This window comes from Temnothorax longispinosus, chromosome 10 (assembly GCF_030848805.1).
Source record: "Temnothorax longispinosus isolate EJ_2023e chromosome 10, Tlon_JGU_v1, whole genome shotgun sequence".
In the NCBI taxonomy this organism is placed as follows: domain Eukaryota; kingdom Metazoa; phylum Arthropoda; class Insecta; order Hymenoptera; family Formicidae; genus Temnothorax; species Temnothorax longispinosus.
Genome location: NC_092367.1, coordinates 19886685 through 19903369, shown reverse-complemented (window position 1 = coordinate 19903369; position 16685 = coordinate 19886685). Strand labels below are relative to the sequence as shown.

Here is a 16685-nt window from a genome sequence, read left to right as displayed (position 1 = left end):
TTTAAGTCTTTTCTGATTTGGCGCTGTATGCAAACGGTAAACAAATTAGGGGAAGGTAATAACATCATCTCATGGTCCTTGGATACCGGGGTATACCAAGCAATGACAAGGCAGATAGACAGGCCAAGGCAGGGACGATGGAGGACCCATCTGACCAGATTGTCTTTCCTTTCACCGAAGATAAGAAGGTCAGGAGCTATTTGGAGAAAGAATAACTGGCCAGATGGAAGGCCTGTGTGAAGGAGAATGAAATCGCAAGTCGGATACGATTATATTCGTGTGGATTAAATTAGCCAATAGGATTTATGCGAATGGAATAATAATGCACATTTCTGTACGATGTTACATAAGATTATATTTTGCAACTTTCTTCTCTGCGGTGTTCTTTTAGCGGGCCGGACCCATTAAAACGTGACAAAATGTTCATTCGTCGTAATAATACATCGTTCGATTCTTTCTTTTATTCCTCTTTTTGGCTTTTCAATTTCTATTTCTTCTCTTTACGATGATCGACCAGGATTTAATCGTGTTTGCTATCAATTTCGTACAGTCTCTCAAACATACCGATCGAAAGAAGCGCGTATACGTAAACGCGTTGTCGCAAAATCTACCCTACTCACGATGGCGAACTAATAATCTTTCTTTCACACACTCATACTCTCTTTTTCTCTCTTTCTCTCTCACTCACTTTCATATTCAATGCTCCACTTGTCTATGCTCTCATTGTCTTCTCGTGGCCATATAAAAAAAGCGCTCGATGCCGGCTAGTGGAAAATGAAAACAGGATTAATACAATTCCTCCCGGCTGTCGCGAACGGGAGCGCGCCGAACATTGTGCAAAGTAACAATCTTCAATTGCAATGTTGATTAAATCACATCGTTACGGAGCCTTCATTTTCAAGCACAATTATTTTCAGAACATCTGTAACAATACGTGTTATATACCGACTCTATTGAGACATTTCGAAAAATAATCTAATCCAATAAAGAAAATGTTACAGCTGCGCGTTAATTGTCTATATATATTCTAAATCCTCTAAAAAAATTAAGTCCTATGGAATTATCGTATATCGTAAATCGTACAAATGCCACATACAATAAATTAATAATTTATTATAGTTATTAAGATATTTCAAATCGTTTTAATATGAATTTAATGCAACAGTCAATTTCGTTATCCTGCACAACGTTTCTTCGCTATAAATGTAAATACACACTACATGTACACATACATGTACACGTATATATGTGTATATATACATACGTATATAAATGAAATTATAAACTAATATTTTGTTTCGTTTAAAGTGCTTCAATAATTAATAATATTAATAATATTAAAAGTAACTAATCCGTATTTTTTATGATAATTACATATAACGAAATATTCGCAGTGTCTATTCATTTGTTATATTTTTTACACACACACATATATATGTGCGCGTATGTATGTGTGAGGGGTGTATGTAATGTATACATACGTATATTTATGATGCGAGCTTACACTTGTATAATTGTTTTGTTAAGTATTTACAATTGCAGAAGGGTATGATCATTATTTTGTAGGCACTATGGCTTTGGACGTACACTAAGTTGTACGTTAGGGTACATCCTTGAGGGACTTCCAGACAATTTTTTCCAGTGTATCCTTGAGATCTCGAGGAACAAGAAGAGGTATCTCTACACGAATCTCGCTCGATAAAACAATTCCAGCACCGCGTTACTCGACAGTATCCAAGTTCACCGGCAAGAAACTCTCTTTAAAAAAAATCCCGTGATCAAGTCCAGAATAGTACTGCGTCTTAAATCTTAGGATCTTAGACAATATGATCGATTGCGAATTGGGATTAAATACGCATTTAAATATGACAATATAGTCTAAGATCTTTCACTCGTTTTCGCCACTGTACATACATATGTACGGTTTTGACTTTTCTACGTTCGTCTTCGTGACATCGATAAAAAGCTGATCAGCGTGTGACTCCTTCTAAAACCGGCTAGTAACATAATCATCATAAAACGATTAGTGGTCATCGCGTTCCATTTCCCTTTCAATGAATAACGAGGAATAAAATAATATATTTAAAACGGAAAACGACGTTTATTTATCTTGATTTGTCATTCGACCGGTCGGAGTTACAAAAGCACGCGAAATAAGACTACCATACTGTCGAATTTATTAACAAGGCAATATGTATCCGTTATTTAAAAAAATATCGTCCGGAGGGAGAACGATGGATTCTACTGTTGCATATTTAACTTAGAAGATCCAAGTCCCGATAATACGCACACAGTCGTTTCTCGCGCGCGCGAGCGTACGGAATAATTCTCGCAATCTCGTCTCTCTCCTCTCCCTCTCCTCTCCGTCAAACAAAACCTTATATCAGAAAGAATTCGATGACATTAACCGTCTCATTCATTTTACAGTTGGACAACTACGAAAAGCAATCAGATCGTTGTCCGACACGAGTACAGTCTGTCCTCTCTCTGAATTCCCAAATACATTCTTTCTTCTATCTCTTAGCTCAATTTACAATATTATTACAGATTGCACGAAAAAGCGCCTTCGCTCTTCAACCTTTCTTCCTTCTTCTTTCCCTTTCTTCCTTGCACACATGCACACGACAAACATAGATACACACACATGCATACATACACTCTCTTTCCTCTCCTATCTCTTTGTCTAATGTCTTCGCAATCCATTCCGCGAACGCGATCAACGCAGACCATGCCGGAAGCACGCATTAACAATATTGTGATATGTTTATCCTGTGCCTCGCGGTTTGGCTTCTTCACATTCAGAGTTTGTGATCCAATAAGAAATTAAAATGGTACGATTAAAATATTTTGGCGCAATCAAATCAATAGCATTCCTTTAGAATTTTTATCTGAAACAGATAATAATGGATTGGCTAGTGTAAAATTATTTTACGGAAAAATATAATGCATTATATAGTGCAATTTATACAATCTGTCTTTGGTTTCTGTAGAGTAAAATTTAAAATTGCCTCTGGTGTGTCTTGATTATCTTATAGCTATTCTTTTAAGCGTGACGTCTTATAAGTACAAAAAATGCGGAAAACAAATTCCAGGTAGAAAATTGCGTGCTTGAAGAGACAGTAAATAAACAAAAAGGTCTTTGTATGCTCGCTCTTCCTCACGAAGATCGACGTGCGGAACGAAACTGTCAACCACCACTGCGAAGGCGCATTGTAAAACTGACGAAGCAATTCTGTCTGTTTGAGGAACAGCCCAAAAAGACACGAACGCCCGTGCAATAAGCGGTTGATATTTCTAAATATTAAAATCGAAGAGATCCGAAAGACCCTCCTCGGTGCCTAACGAGAACGAGTAGTCGTTTTCGGAGAGAGGCGGTTCCAAAGTCAGTAGTTGTTCTCCAAAATCGAGAATACTCAGATCTGCAACAAAAGTAAGACGAATGATGAACTTGCTATAATATCAAATCTAGCCTCATTTTCATTAGATTGCTTGCAAACAATTATTTGAAAGAATAATTCTGAAAGCTTTTGATTATGTATAAATAAAGACTTTTCAATATTTAAATGAATCACATATTACAGACGGATTCATAGTTACACATTATTAAGAAATATATATCAGTAATGCAGATCATGTAATTTACTTTAGTTTTCTTGTGATGCACCACAAGCACTTTTTATTTTATAAATTTTATTTAAAAAATTTGCAATCAGTTAGGAAGCGTTAAAGAGCACAATTAATGCATGTTGTTAGTTTTTAGAATTACATGTTAAGAGCAGTTTGCTAAATATACGCTTATAAGCTTTTATTAAATAAGTTTTGAAAATAACAACGTGATAATGTTTTTGTAATAGATCGTTTAGTCGTGTAAAATAGCTATTTGTGGAATCAAAGTAAAGTGCTGCAAAATTCGGGTCGATTACATCAATTTCCAAATTACATATATGTTCCCCTTCCAAGAATTTTCAGAGATAATTATAATGAAAAGATTTTTTTTATGGAAACATCTTGTATCCATGTATTACGTGATAATATTAACGCGGTAACATTAAATAAAACATAATAGAGGCCAATAATTAGTATAAGTGAACGTACCTTCGCACGACACGAGCTTTGCTGTTTGAAACCGTTACCTAACTAGAACTCTGCCTGTGATGTGATTTTGATAATTTTAACACACAAGTCACAGCCAGAGCTCCATCAGGGTACGGCCATCATCCATTGGTGAAAAGGCAGTGAAATATTCAAAAGAAAGGTAATATGGGTCATTAAGTTACATGAAAACATTTAACTTCCACTGCCTTTCTTTTGAATAATATTTGTCCACAAGTGATTATTAAATTGTAACATGCAACACGTTCTTTTCGAATGAAAAAGGATGTAATTCAACAATTGCAAGATAATTATCTCACATACGTAATATCTGTTTTGCAAGTTTCAATATGCTTTCAATATGAAAAGAACGTCCAGTAAACGTCGGAGTTTATTTTAGTAACACAGAGGCAAAAAAATTTTTTAATACTTTATTTTAAAAAAAAGGAATACAACTGTACATATACAAAGCGTAAAGCATTAAACTAAATGAAGCATTAGAAATATTGCGCAATTAAAGCAAGAAAAAATTAAGTAAAAAAAGAATGTACAAAATACACAAGATAATTGGTATAGCAATATATTAAAATCTCAACAAAAAAATTAAATTATGAATATGCGCGGCGAGAAATCAAGAGAATCTTGTTTTTTTATACTATACGTTTAAATGAAATATTAGAAAGTCTCTTCTCAATTAATAAATGCATGTGTAATTTAAGCTGCATCTATCTCGAATTTTTTGTGAAAATAAGTTTTGACAGTTAATAAAAAATTACAGCTATTTATTAATCTATAAATGGGAAAAAGCCTTTGGTATATTCAATCAATCTGTATCTTATCAAAAATGCATCAAGCAACATGTAAATAAAAAAAAATTAATTTATTATATTTATTATAATTTAACATATAGTAAAAAGAAGAAAAAAAGATTTCTCGCTTTATTTCCGACATCATAATTCAATATAATTACAGTAAGAAAATAGAATTCTTAATGCCAATTATAAAAGAACGTATTATCACATAATTGAATAATGTTATTCTTTCGATATTTGACATATCAGAAGTATGAATATATTTTAAATAAAAAGAAATAAAATATTATATTTACAAAGTAATACAGTATTAGATTTTGCGAAAAAAATATTGATATATATGACAACAAGAAAGAAGTAATTTATAATTTTTCAATTCTGATAACATTTGTTTTATAACAAATCATTTAATCTGATATATTTAAATTTGCATCTTAATTTACAGTTTCACATGATCCAATTGCATAATCTATGAGAATATTCGGCACATGTTAAAATATAAATGAAAAGAACACAAAATTTATAAAATTAAAAATTTGACAAATAGTTTCCTTGTACGAAATAAAATACATAAATTTCGCAAAAATATAGACAAAAGCAAACAGAAGATACTAATAATTTACTGGAAAAAGCCTACCTTAAAAATTAAATATGTTTTCCCTACTTCATTCCTTTAAAATTAGTTTAAGCATTTTCAATTTCATTACTTTTAGTAAATCCATTAGTATAAAATACGAAGAAAGCTTTTTTCGAGAAAAAGAAAAAGCACACAAGCATTATTTCCTTCTAAATCTTACCTGAGCTGATTTGGTCCTCTGTTTGGAGTTGGAATTTACCACCGCCCATTGGTCCATAATCATCGGATTCGCATAAGAACGCGTCCTTCATGCTTGTTATACTGGTAACTGTAGTTACGGGGGTACATAGACGAGTATTTATGAAACTCTCGTCGGAAGGTACTGGCTCGATTTGCTCGTCGCTTTCTCGATTAACCAACAATTCAGGAGGCAAACAAGATAAATCGGATTCTTTTGATTGAGGCACAGATTGCGTTGTCGCGTACCCGGGATAGGGTAACGTTTTGACTGTGGAATCCTCAGGACACAGAAACACACCTATTTCTCCGTTTTCCGACCTCATGTGCATTTGAAGCTAAAAATATTGATACGATTGGAATACAATGCACGGTAAATATCTTTGATCAGAGAATACAAAATAATATTTTTATCTTAACGTTAGAAAGCACGTGGAACGTAACAATATGTATAAATAATATCAAATTATACTACTATTTTACCTTTTGTTGACCGAAGTTATTGATCGGTTGCGGGACATGGAGTGTAGCTTCCGGCGGGGCCTTCACAGCCATAATAACTTGTTCTTTGTACATTGAGACTGAACGTAAATCATGATACGTCACATAAGCGTATTGTCTGTCCGCGCAGAGTTCGCGAAGATTCTTATCGGCACCGTGGATCAGTCGATCCAAGGTGTTCTCTTTAGCTTCCAAATCCGCGACCTCCCTTCTCAGATTAGCGATATCGTTCCGATTGTTCGGTAATTGACCGCCTCTATAACAAGCAATTAACGTCTCGAGTGTAATCTACGATTATATCGATGCAGAATAGACGATAAACTGTATGATATACTAGGAGATAACGTACTTCCACTGGATATTGTTTTTACTTTTCTTCTCTAAGATACCGATGCCCTCTAAAACATTAGTAATGTCGTATATACGACGTTTTTGTACCTCCAACTTCTCTGACGCTACATTCAAGTCCACCACACCATCCTGACTGCTCTCGACTAAGTGAATGAACTTCTTTGTGAGCAAACTCAAAGACGTGTCATATCGTGTCCTCTCTACAGTTTTACCTGCAATACAATAAACGATTTTTTCCTTGGATGACACGCGAAGAAAGCAGGGAAAAGGTCATAGAGCGGAAAAGACATTTACTTTTGGTAGGTGTATGACCGGCTAAAGAATTCGAGCCGGATCTTCTGCGTTTACCTCTGGGTGCTTTGAAGGCAGACTGGCTGGGGCCAGTTGTCCCTACCTCCAAATTCAGTCTTCTTTTTACCGCTTGAACTGATATCTGACAAGAAGAGAAGAGCTTTGATTGGTCGATGGCATGCTTATTTAATCTCTTTGCACATATCAATATTGAGATTTGTAGACACATTAAGATTACTGTAAGAAATCTGATTACTATAGAAATTTTACCTCAGCATCAATTTACCATCATCACTCATCAATCATTTTACCTCAGCTCTTGGTGGTGGTTGCGTGGGTTTTCTCGCTATTTGATAACAAGGCGTTTGTCCGTACTGATGATCCTGTAAGTGAGGGCTCGGTGTTTCTTCCGCCACTTTTGAAGGTTGGATCTCATCCAAAGAACCGTCATCCAGGAACTCGGTCTTTACTGTAAAAAGATGATTCGAGTGAGCTAATCTGAGGGGGGAGTTAACAATGACAAAATAACGCGAGACTTGGATTATCTCTTCAAGTGCAACTCACACAACTTTGTTTCCACCATGTCCGGAGTAACCGGCCTGGCTGGATCCTCCAGGATCACTTGTCTCCTTACCCGAGGCATCCTGGTAATGCGATTGTGTCTGAAATGAGGCACACGTGAAACTGTCAAATTACAAAGCCACACATCAATTACCTTCTAATTAAATAATCATGCTGCTTGAAACGCCATAATATTGACAATCTTAAAAAAAAAAAAAAACTATACCGATATAATGTACCCTCAACAACGCGAGATGCAACAGATCGACGCGACCGGGCATTTCGACGAGATCGCAAGATCTGCGGTCCACGAGCGGAGCACGCGAGCTAACAATAAGTTTCCCGTACGCGAAAGGTTTCTAGGTTTCCTGCCGCGCGACTCGCGATCGCGTCGCTATACCGGCCATTCGACGTTCGACACGCGGGGAAAGAATCGCCGATTAACGGCGGCGCACGGACCTATTTCTAAGCACACGGCCGCATTTTCGGCCGTTAACCGCTGTCGAGTGCTGCTCGCCGCGAGCGAGCGCGCGCGCGCGCGCGCGTCACACGTGCGGCCGCGACCGCGGCAGCGGCAGCGAGTGTCATTTTTAAATCCCAAGGTTTTTCGCTTCTCCGGCTCCCTACGGCGGGGGAGGCGGGTGGAGGGGAAAAAAAAGACGCGCCGCCCGCGTCGTCGACGGATGGGCGACCTGTCCGCGTACCGGACGGCGGGCGTAAAAGCGACGACCGACCGACCGTGTGCGTACACGTGCGCGAGCGCGAGCGCGAGCGCGTTCACACCACGGGCAATACGGAAATAATAAGGACGACGCGATCAAGCAATGCTACGTGTGCAGTATTAGCATCTCTCTTCTCCCTCTCGCGCCGCGAACCGCGCCGTCCGCCCGTCTTTGGCGGAAGGCGCGATCGGATTGCGCGGCGCCGTGCTTTAGGTCGGACGCGCACGAGACTCGCGAGTCCAATGAAAGTGGCGGCTGCGAGCGTGCGAGCTGCGAGGAGCCAGGGCCGGCAGGGGAGGAACGCGACGCGACGCGAGTTGGAGAAAATTCGATTCCGAGAAGAAACGCGAGGAAGAGCCGGAATAGCTCCGTTAAATTCGAAATGTACGTGGAACTTGAAGAGCGAGGAAAGAGATCGGATAAAGTAGAACCGGAGAAACTAATAGATAAGATGAAATTGAACTTGAAGACGTCCGGGGTTTACGTATACGTGTCAAATTTCGAGAGCGAAAGGGGAAATGGGACATACAATAGAAAAAGAGGAGATGACGCGAAGAAAAATCTTCTCTCAATCGGGCGTTTAAAAATTTCAAATATAACAATTTTCGTCTGTCCGCGGCTTATTGAAATGCCAGCACAGCTGATCGCCTCTGTCGTTATCTTTTAAAAGGCACGAAAGCAACATTTGTTCCATCATTATCGAAATATTTGGTGTCGTTTTAATCGTCGATACCTAATCAAGATCTCGCACTTTCAACTCCCGCCAGCGGCCCCAGCTGTGCAATTAGGCAGTTATATCTTTCGCCCAGCCTAAAAATAAGATTCGCGCGCATTTACTAAGATAGGTGCGGCGTATAATTGTATAAATTATAAATTTTCTCGAGGCTCGAGGGATAAGGCACGTTCGCGCGGAATGGTACTTTTCAGATTGGTTCGTCGTGTGTCAACCGAAGCATCTACACGTGACGCGCCGTTTATATCCATCAGAAGCTATAAATAAGAAGATTACGTTCTCGAAAGTCATTTCTCGCCTAAGTGTGTCTCTCGACGTCGCGACGGTATAAACGTACGTAAATGTCGCATCGGTAGATCTCGCAAGATTCCGCGAGATGTTTATCTACGCGAGTTGGAATCTAACGCGATAAAGATAGCACATGATTTTAAAATTAAGATATTATATAGCGGCTTCTTCGCGCTTGGTCTACAATCGCGATATGTATACTCGACATAAACTTTAGATTCGTCTCCGCAGTCCGCCAATGAGTCCGTAGGTACTCTGACAAGCGAAAATCGTAGTCAGTTGTATAAGGCTCTTCATCGAATGCAAACACGTTCGCGTCTCTGTGTTCTACGACGCAGCGGTTCTCAAGCCGCATTTTCAGCGAACTCGAGATACTCACAGGAGCGCAATCAGCGAAACTATTCTCCCCCTCGTCGATAACTCGATTGTTACTATTGCAATCAAGTACCTAAGGAAGCGAAATTCAACGAATTTGGAAAAAGTAATGATCATATGAAAATAGATGTATCAAATGTATAAATAGTTCTTTACTCTTGCAAGCTATTCTGCGAAAGAAATAGAAAATTGCTTGATCTCAAAAATGAATAATCCAAAGAAATGATTTCTTATTTTTACATCGAAAGACAGTAAATTACTTTGATTTGCGTGTTATTTTATATTTCATTGCTTAATTGTTACCTATGTTTGATCGAAAGATCATCGGAGAAGAAAAGAGATATCTAGAAGTAATCAAAGGAGAGAAGTAAGTAAGTTAAGAATATTATATCGTAAGATGATTTCAAAATCGAATGAGCTAACTTAAGGGCCTCGCACGGCAAAGGCTTGGTTGGTATGCGTCCGAGAACGGACCCATGGTGCGCTCGGGCCGGGGTATTTTAGAAAAAAGAAAAAAAAAGAACAAGCATTCCGGGACAAGCCGATCGTTCCGGGTGCGATTTAAAGAGACGGACGCTCGCGTCTCGAAAATATCCTATTCTGTACTTGTGACTTATCCAACTCCGATCATAGAACATTTTTGTAGCGTTTTGGAATAACGCCACATAGATGTAAATACAATTGTTTAGATCTATTCCTCTTTGGACAGAGATCGATTAAGCTTTCGATATATTTCTCGTTTATTATTTATATAATTCTATACGTGATAAATATAACTTAGAGCTTGATAACATTAGAGACTGTATGAAATTTTAAAATCATTCAATAACGTTGCAAAGGAACGTATATTCAGTTTCATTAGGATATCCCAAAATGCAAACGGATGTAAATCTAGAAAAAAAAATTTAGAATTGATGTTACAGCGTCAATAAAAAAAAAAGCTAACGCTACTCGCAGCTCGCGTCTTCTGCCGGGTACACAACCAGCTAGTGAGAGTTATTGGGATCTCCCGAGACGAATAGCGTCACAATTTGTGCCTGGAAGGTTGGGAGCAATGCACAACGTCATTGATTGGTCAGCCGTTATCTCGGTAAACCATGTACGAGAAGTATCACACGGCACATCGGCTGCACTCGATGCAAAATTAATGCAGCATCGATTGAAAAACAACTGCTTCTTTAACAGGCGACGACGTCGACAACATCGAGCTATTTGTTCATTTCTTATCTTTATCTCGGACGTGGAGGATGAGATCGCTCGATTTTTGCCTTCCCGTCCACCGATTGGTCGCTCGCGGGGATGGCCCGTCGAATCAACCAGGTAGAAAGCACATGTCATTTTGACGTAAATTGACGTCAAAATGACATGTGCTTCCTACCTGGGCACGTGGTTGGCGAATCGACGATTCTCACTAACGACGATCCCGGAAACGTGTTCTCGCGTGTTTGCGAACGAAAAGCCTATTCGATCACTTACTCGGGGATTAACAAGCTCGAGGATTATTACTAACAACCGGCGTCAAAGCGATTTCACGATTTTGCTCCGTATGTTCGCAACCGGGCGCAACGTGGTACTAACGCCGGGTCCTCAGTGCGTCGAAGACAGGAAACGCCGCCGCTATACCACGACGATGGCGGCGGCGGGCGTCCACGAGACGTGCGCTGTGCGAGGATGCAAACGAATGCGCAATGTGTCTCGTGTGCACGAGGCTTCAGGCGGCCAGATGTGACGAGGCAGACCCTCTCTCTCTCTCTCTCTCTCTCTCTCTCTCTCTCTCTGTCTCCCTATCCCTTTATTATTTCGTTCTTCCGTTCGCAGAGGTCTTAGGTCGTGAGCTCTATCGACACCAGCATAACCATATCCTATAGGGTGGTTTCGACTAGCCCCGATTAATTTAATCGGTGATTAATGATTATCAAGTAATATCTATATAGAATTATTATAGAATAACTTTTTGTTAATAACGTATAGAACAAAATGAAATATACAGTTGGAAATTTTGCTTTAGACAATTCTGTCGTTTCAATCAATTGGTTAAATTAATCGGGAGTTTGAACAAAGTTGCCCTTAATCTCTATTTTTCTAAATTCTGGGACCGCACACAGGGACGAGACCCAATGAAAATTTTAAGCCGCTAGTATCAGGAATTTTTTGTGTGAAACGTTTATATTTCGCAATTTAGCAAGTAAATTCAATTTTATAATTGGCAGGCACATAAATTTTGAACATTTGCATTTTCCAGTTATGTCCGAAAACCTGAAAAACGGAATAATATAGTCCACGTAAAAAAAAAAGTGTCTTAGAATTAACTGGCCGATTAAGCGAATGGTAAAACAAAACAATAGCACTTTGGACAACTCTAGCAACTTCAGTTCTTTCTATTTCGCGTCTCTCGCTTCTCTTATCAAAATCTGACGAGCGGTGCCACGATTCTAGCTCGACGTAACGTGCAATCAGCTGTTAGCATCGATCGAAGGCCACGCGTTGCCGCCGGCGTTCTCGCGCCGTCGATTGTCAGAATTCTCGATTCCTTCTCGAAAGAGCGAGACCCCGGTCCCCGAGGAAAAGCGCTATCGTTCCTCGTGGGACGATAACGGCCAATGGCACGCGAGCGGAGGGGAAACGATGCCTCCCCATTGGCAGAGCTGTCAAACATCGCGCGCGCGCGCCTCGATAATTTTCGCACGTTTTCGAGATTCGAGGTCCGTTCGAGGTCCGCTCGTTTCGCTTTTCCGCGTCCGAGAAATGCCGATATTTAGAAGAGAGATAAAAAAAGAAAAAAAAAGAAAAAGAGAGAGAGAGGGGGGAGGCGCGAAAAAGCAAAGCGACCGCATAGGAACCTTCAACAAGCTTGCCTTCACTCGCGCAACGACGCGACGCGACGTACCGCTCCTTCTCGGCTGATCGGCTCGTTTCCCTCTTCGCGCCACCCTTACGTCAATCGAGACCAGCGTTCGCGGAATCTCGAGAAACTCGATCCAGTGCCGTATCACCGGACGAATAATGAGACTCGAAGTCACGACCTCGTGCACACCGACGCGCGTTCACGCACGCACACGCACGCCGGCTAGGCAGGACGCGGCAGTCGCGGCAGTCGCGGCACCGGTGACCGGAGCGGAGCGGAGCGGAGGAGAGATACGCGCGCTCCCACACGCGGGCGCGAGCACACGTACGCGCGCGTACGTGAAAACGCGCACCATCGCGTCGCGGCGAACTCGTTTAAAGAGCCGAGACGACACCGCCGATCGCTAGTAAGGTGCGCTACCGGCACGACATAAAGGAGCAGCGTGCGCGCTCCGTTGCGTTGCTCCGAGGATGCTTCCTCGTTCCTCGGCGCGTCTTAGCCGAAGCGACGACACGATGCTTGATGCTTTCTACCGGCGCGCGCGGCGCGGCAGCCGGCGAGTCGAGACCTGTCGAGAGTCGAGGAAGGGTCGCGCGAGCACCGGGTGCTGACCTGTTGGCGCCGCCGCCGGGCGCGTGAAGCCACGTTTCTGCTGGGGAAGTCGTTAACAGTCGCGGAGATCGACGCCGCCTCCGATGACGACGATCCTCGTCGATCTCGAGCGAGAAAGAGAGACGGAAGTAACGAGTCTCGGCGCGGAGAGATACGGGGCCGCTCTCTCGTACGCCGCCACCACCACCGCCACCGCCGCTACGCGGACATTCCGTCTCTCTTCCTCACGGCTCGCTCCCGGTTTTTTCTACTTACTTGGCTGCTTGCGAACGTGTGCGCTGCGCTGCGCCGCGCCGCACCGCACAGTATTTTGAGACGGAGACCCGCGCTCTCTCTCTCTCTTTTCCGGGAGAAGATTCAGCAGGCCAGCACCCGGCGCGCGACGCGTGTCACAGGACGGACGGAGCCGGGCATCCCCCAGTCCGGGTGGTCCGGTCCCTCGTTCCCGCGGCACTCGACAGAGATATGGCACACGAGAGCACCGCGAGGCTGATGGCAAAACCGTTGCCGGCGGACGGAGCGAACGAATGTCCGAGAACGACAATGACGACAAATAATTGCCAAACGCGCACGTCCCCGTGCCCTTCCTCGTCGGGCCTCTATCGCCTCGAGACTCGAGATGTACCGATCGGATTATCGCCCGCGATCTCACCCTTTCCCTGCGTTCCCTCGACCACGTCGTCGTCGTCGTCGTCGTCGTCGTCGAGCTGCGGTTTTACATGCTATCGCCGTACTTAGCGATTTCTCCCTCTTTCTCTCCCGGCATGCGTCCCTCTTTTTCTCTCGAGGCCGCCCGTTTCTACGAGCGTGCTGCTGCTGCTGCTGCTGCTGCTGCTGCTGCTAGAGTACGGTGTCCATTTTCTGCGCGATCCGATACCGCCGCCGCCGCCACCGCCGCCGCCACGGTTACGCTACGGGCTACGCACAGGCGGGTCGACGCAAGCAAGGCAGCAGGTAGCCAGAGGCGAGCAGGCGGCTCCTCGCGTAACGGAACGGAAGGGCGTCCGTCGTTCGAGAAAGATACGCTGGATCGAAAACGTTTCGGCCGTTTTTCACCGTCTAAAATACGGCGTGGCGCGTTCGCTCGGACCTTAGAGTTAGAGCGAGCCCCGCCTCGGCATGCTCGGCATGCTCGGCTCTCGGCTCGGTTCGACTCGACTCAGGCCAGAAGCCAGGAGGCCGGCGAGCGAGGAGAAACGAACCTTCTCTCCCTCTCTCTCTTTCCCTATGCGGGTCTCGTTGCGTCGCGCGTGCACATACGAGGCTGAGTTCTGGAAGATCCGGGCGAGAAGATCGGTCAGCTCGTTGGTTCTTCCGATCGAGTGTGTAACCGTGTAGACGGACTCCGTGGCGCGCTGGCACGACTGGCCGCGTCGGGCAACGAGACGAGGAACGGACGGAGTCACGGAGTGTGCCGCGTGCGCCGCGCGCCGGTGCTCACTGCTCGGCGAAGCCCAAGAGAGGGAACGAGGGAGAGAAAGAGAGAGCGGAGCGGAGAGCCACAGCCGCGTGTCCCTGTTCCCTGTCCGTGCGTATATATTCGCGAACGAATGTCTGGGGAGGCCCCTGGCCCCTCTCTCTCGCGCGCGCGAGGTGGTGTACGTAGACGTACCGGCCCTCCGCGACACCAGCTGCGCGTATCGGCGTATATACGAGACCGAGACCGCAAACGTCGACTCGCGTCGCGTCGCGTCGCGTCGTGTCGCGCGGCGCCGCCGCCGGCGCGTGTATGGTGTATGGTGTATGTGCGGCCGCGGAAAAGCGCGGACGCGCGACGGCGTGAATGTGTCAGCCGTTCGCTCGCGCGCGGCGCGCATGCGCCGCCTAGCCGTTAAACGTGCGTACGCGCGGACGAACGAGAGAGTGAGCGAGCGAGCGCGAAAGAGAGAGAGAGCACGATGACGCTTCCAAATGTGTACGTCAACGAGTCGCGCGTCGTCGTTGACGATGTCGTGATAATGGTGCGCTCGCTACGTCTCGCGACGTAGCTTGTTGAAGCTTCTTTGAAAGATTTCCTCGAAAGGGAAAACCGACAAGTTTCGTAATCGATAGAAATCTCTCTTTCTCTTTCTCTGCCGCTCTCACTTGACGTCCGACAGGTGAATAGGTGAATAGGTGACGCTTGAAGATGACACCGCGAGACGTAAACTTACCCGAAGTAGCCCAGCTCTCGGAGTTATCCTCAGCAGCGCGCGAGCGCGCCCCTCGCGACGATTCAGGCAGACTCGGACGGGCGGAAGGCACTTTCGCGGACCGCGGTGAACACTCGAGCAGCGGACGCGTTCGCTTCGCGTTTACGCTGGTTTACGCGGCGGCAGCGCGTCGTTCCTCGCCGCCTTTCATAAGTGCGCGCGCCCGCCCGACCGGACGGCGGCACCCTCGCCGTACTGGTTGCGGCTCGCGGCACTAGTGGCGGTGGTCGATCGTCCGTGTGGGTGTGCGTGTCGGCGTGTCCGTGAGCCGGCGTGCCGCGGTACCGGCCATCTGCCGGTCGCGCGCGACAGCTGAAAATACGCGCGCCAAAACCGTCGCCCGTCGCCGCGCCGTGCCGTCGCCACTAGCTTCGCGTTGTCGCGCGTCGCGCACCCGATATGCCCGAGCCTTTTCCTCCAGACGATATCACGAGTATCACCGAGTATCACGACATTCGCTCGACCCGCGGATCCCCGCGCGCGAGCAAAGATGCAGATATGCAGGAGATGCCAGCGGGAATGCCCGTTCTAACGAGAGCGACGCGCGATAACCGTCCGCGAACGTCAACTGCAATTATTATCGGGATTACGAGCGCGTCCCGTTCCGTTTCACGCGCGTCATCGCGCCTCGTCGAGAGTCCTCGGTGTCCTCAGCCGAGAAGGCTCGTCCGGCATCCCATTGAGCGTCGGCGGTCGCTTCGCGTCTCGCGTCGCCCGTCCGATTTACCCGCCAAAATCCCGCCGACCGCTACTCCGTCGAGGTTCCGCCGCGGATCCGGGCGGCGATAGCGCCGTTACCGAGAGATATCCCTGCGGCCGCCGCTCTTCTCCCCGTCCACGTCCACGTCGACGTCGCGCGGCACCGGTTATCCGGGTTATCCACTATCGGCACTCCCGCAGGCATTCCCGCGTTTCCGGAGCGCACTATTACCATACCGGTCCGCCATGCTCGGGGGTGTTGGCGAACAAAGTGAGCCTCCTCTAGTCCTCTCTCTCACTCTCTCTCGTTTTCCTTCTTTCTCTCCCCCTCCCTTCCCCTTCCTCGTAGCCCTTTTTTCCTTTCTCTTTCTCTTTCTCCGGTCTCCCTAAACGCCGACGGGGTCCCTTTAATCCGGGGCCTAACGGCCTCGGCGAGCGGATCCAGGGGGGGACGGAGGGGCAACAGAACGGACAGCGTTACGCAGACGACACTCGCGAATTATGCAATTTAGTGACGTATTAATTTGACAACAGCCGTACAAGCGGCGTACGTGCGCACCCGCGCTTTCGACGATCCTGCCGGACACTGATCAGCGATCGCTGATGCCCCTCGTTTCTTGCCTGGTCTTGCCCCGAAACTCGGCGCGTACGATCGTCCCTTCCTTCGCGAATGGAGGGGCATTCGACTGCAGGGATGTAGCGGCTAGCGGCACACGGCGTGGAAGGCGAGCGGGCCCCTCCCGCGAGAATGTCGCCGCGTCGAAAACGAGACGGGAAAATCGATGGACGGTGTGACT

At 45.4% G+C, this 16685-nt stretch overlaps 1 protein-coding gene across 7 annotated transcripts; it reads right to left on the bottom strand.

Annotated features, from left to right (window-relative positions):
* Nucleotides 1-329: 329 nt before the first annotated feature.
* Nucleotides 330-16481, bottom strand: LOC139820790 (transcription factor E2F5). 7 transcript variants are annotated; one of them, XM_071791318.1, is made up of 8 exons: nucleotides 15151-16481; nucleotides 7426-7523; nucleotides 7173-7330; nucleotides 6865-7003; nucleotides 6569-6782; nucleotides 6202-6475; nucleotides 5702-6056; nucleotides 330-3419 (listed from the first exon to the last, which is right to left on the bottom strand). In XM_071791318.1, exons 2-8 carry the CDS (start codon nucleotides 7502-7504, stop codon nucleotides 3295-3297), a joined length of 1344 nt encoding a protein of 447 aa, XP_071647419.1. In that variant the 5' UTR covers nucleotides 7505-7523; nucleotides 15151-16481; the 3' UTR covers nucleotides 330-3294. The 7 variants fall into 7 exon arrangements, with proteins under 7 accessions (XP_071647419.1, XP_071647416.1, XP_071647415.1 ...); XM_071791315.1 differs by lacking the exon at nucleotides 15151-16481 and adding an exon at nucleotides 13732-14599 and having other exon boundaries at nucleotides 6569-6770; XM_071791314.1 differs by lacking the exon at nucleotides 15151-16481 and adding an exon at nucleotides 13732-14597.
* Nucleotides 16482-16685: the final 204 nt, after the last annotated feature.

Excerpts from the sequence above, each read along its gene's own strand:
- LOC139820790 (XM_071791314.1), bottom strand. The coding sequence starts at position 13,763 with ATGCCGGGAGAGAAAGAGGGAGAAATCGCTAA. Across the intron at positions 6,783-6,864 it reads CGGTCATACACCTACCAAAA|GTAAAACTGTAGAGAGGACA; the intron begins GTAAATGTCTTT and ends ATTGTATTGCAG. Across the intron at positions 6,057-6,201 it reads ATAACTTCGGTCAACAAAAG|CTTCAAATGCACATGAGGTC; the intron begins GTAAAATAGTAG and ends CAATATTTTTAG.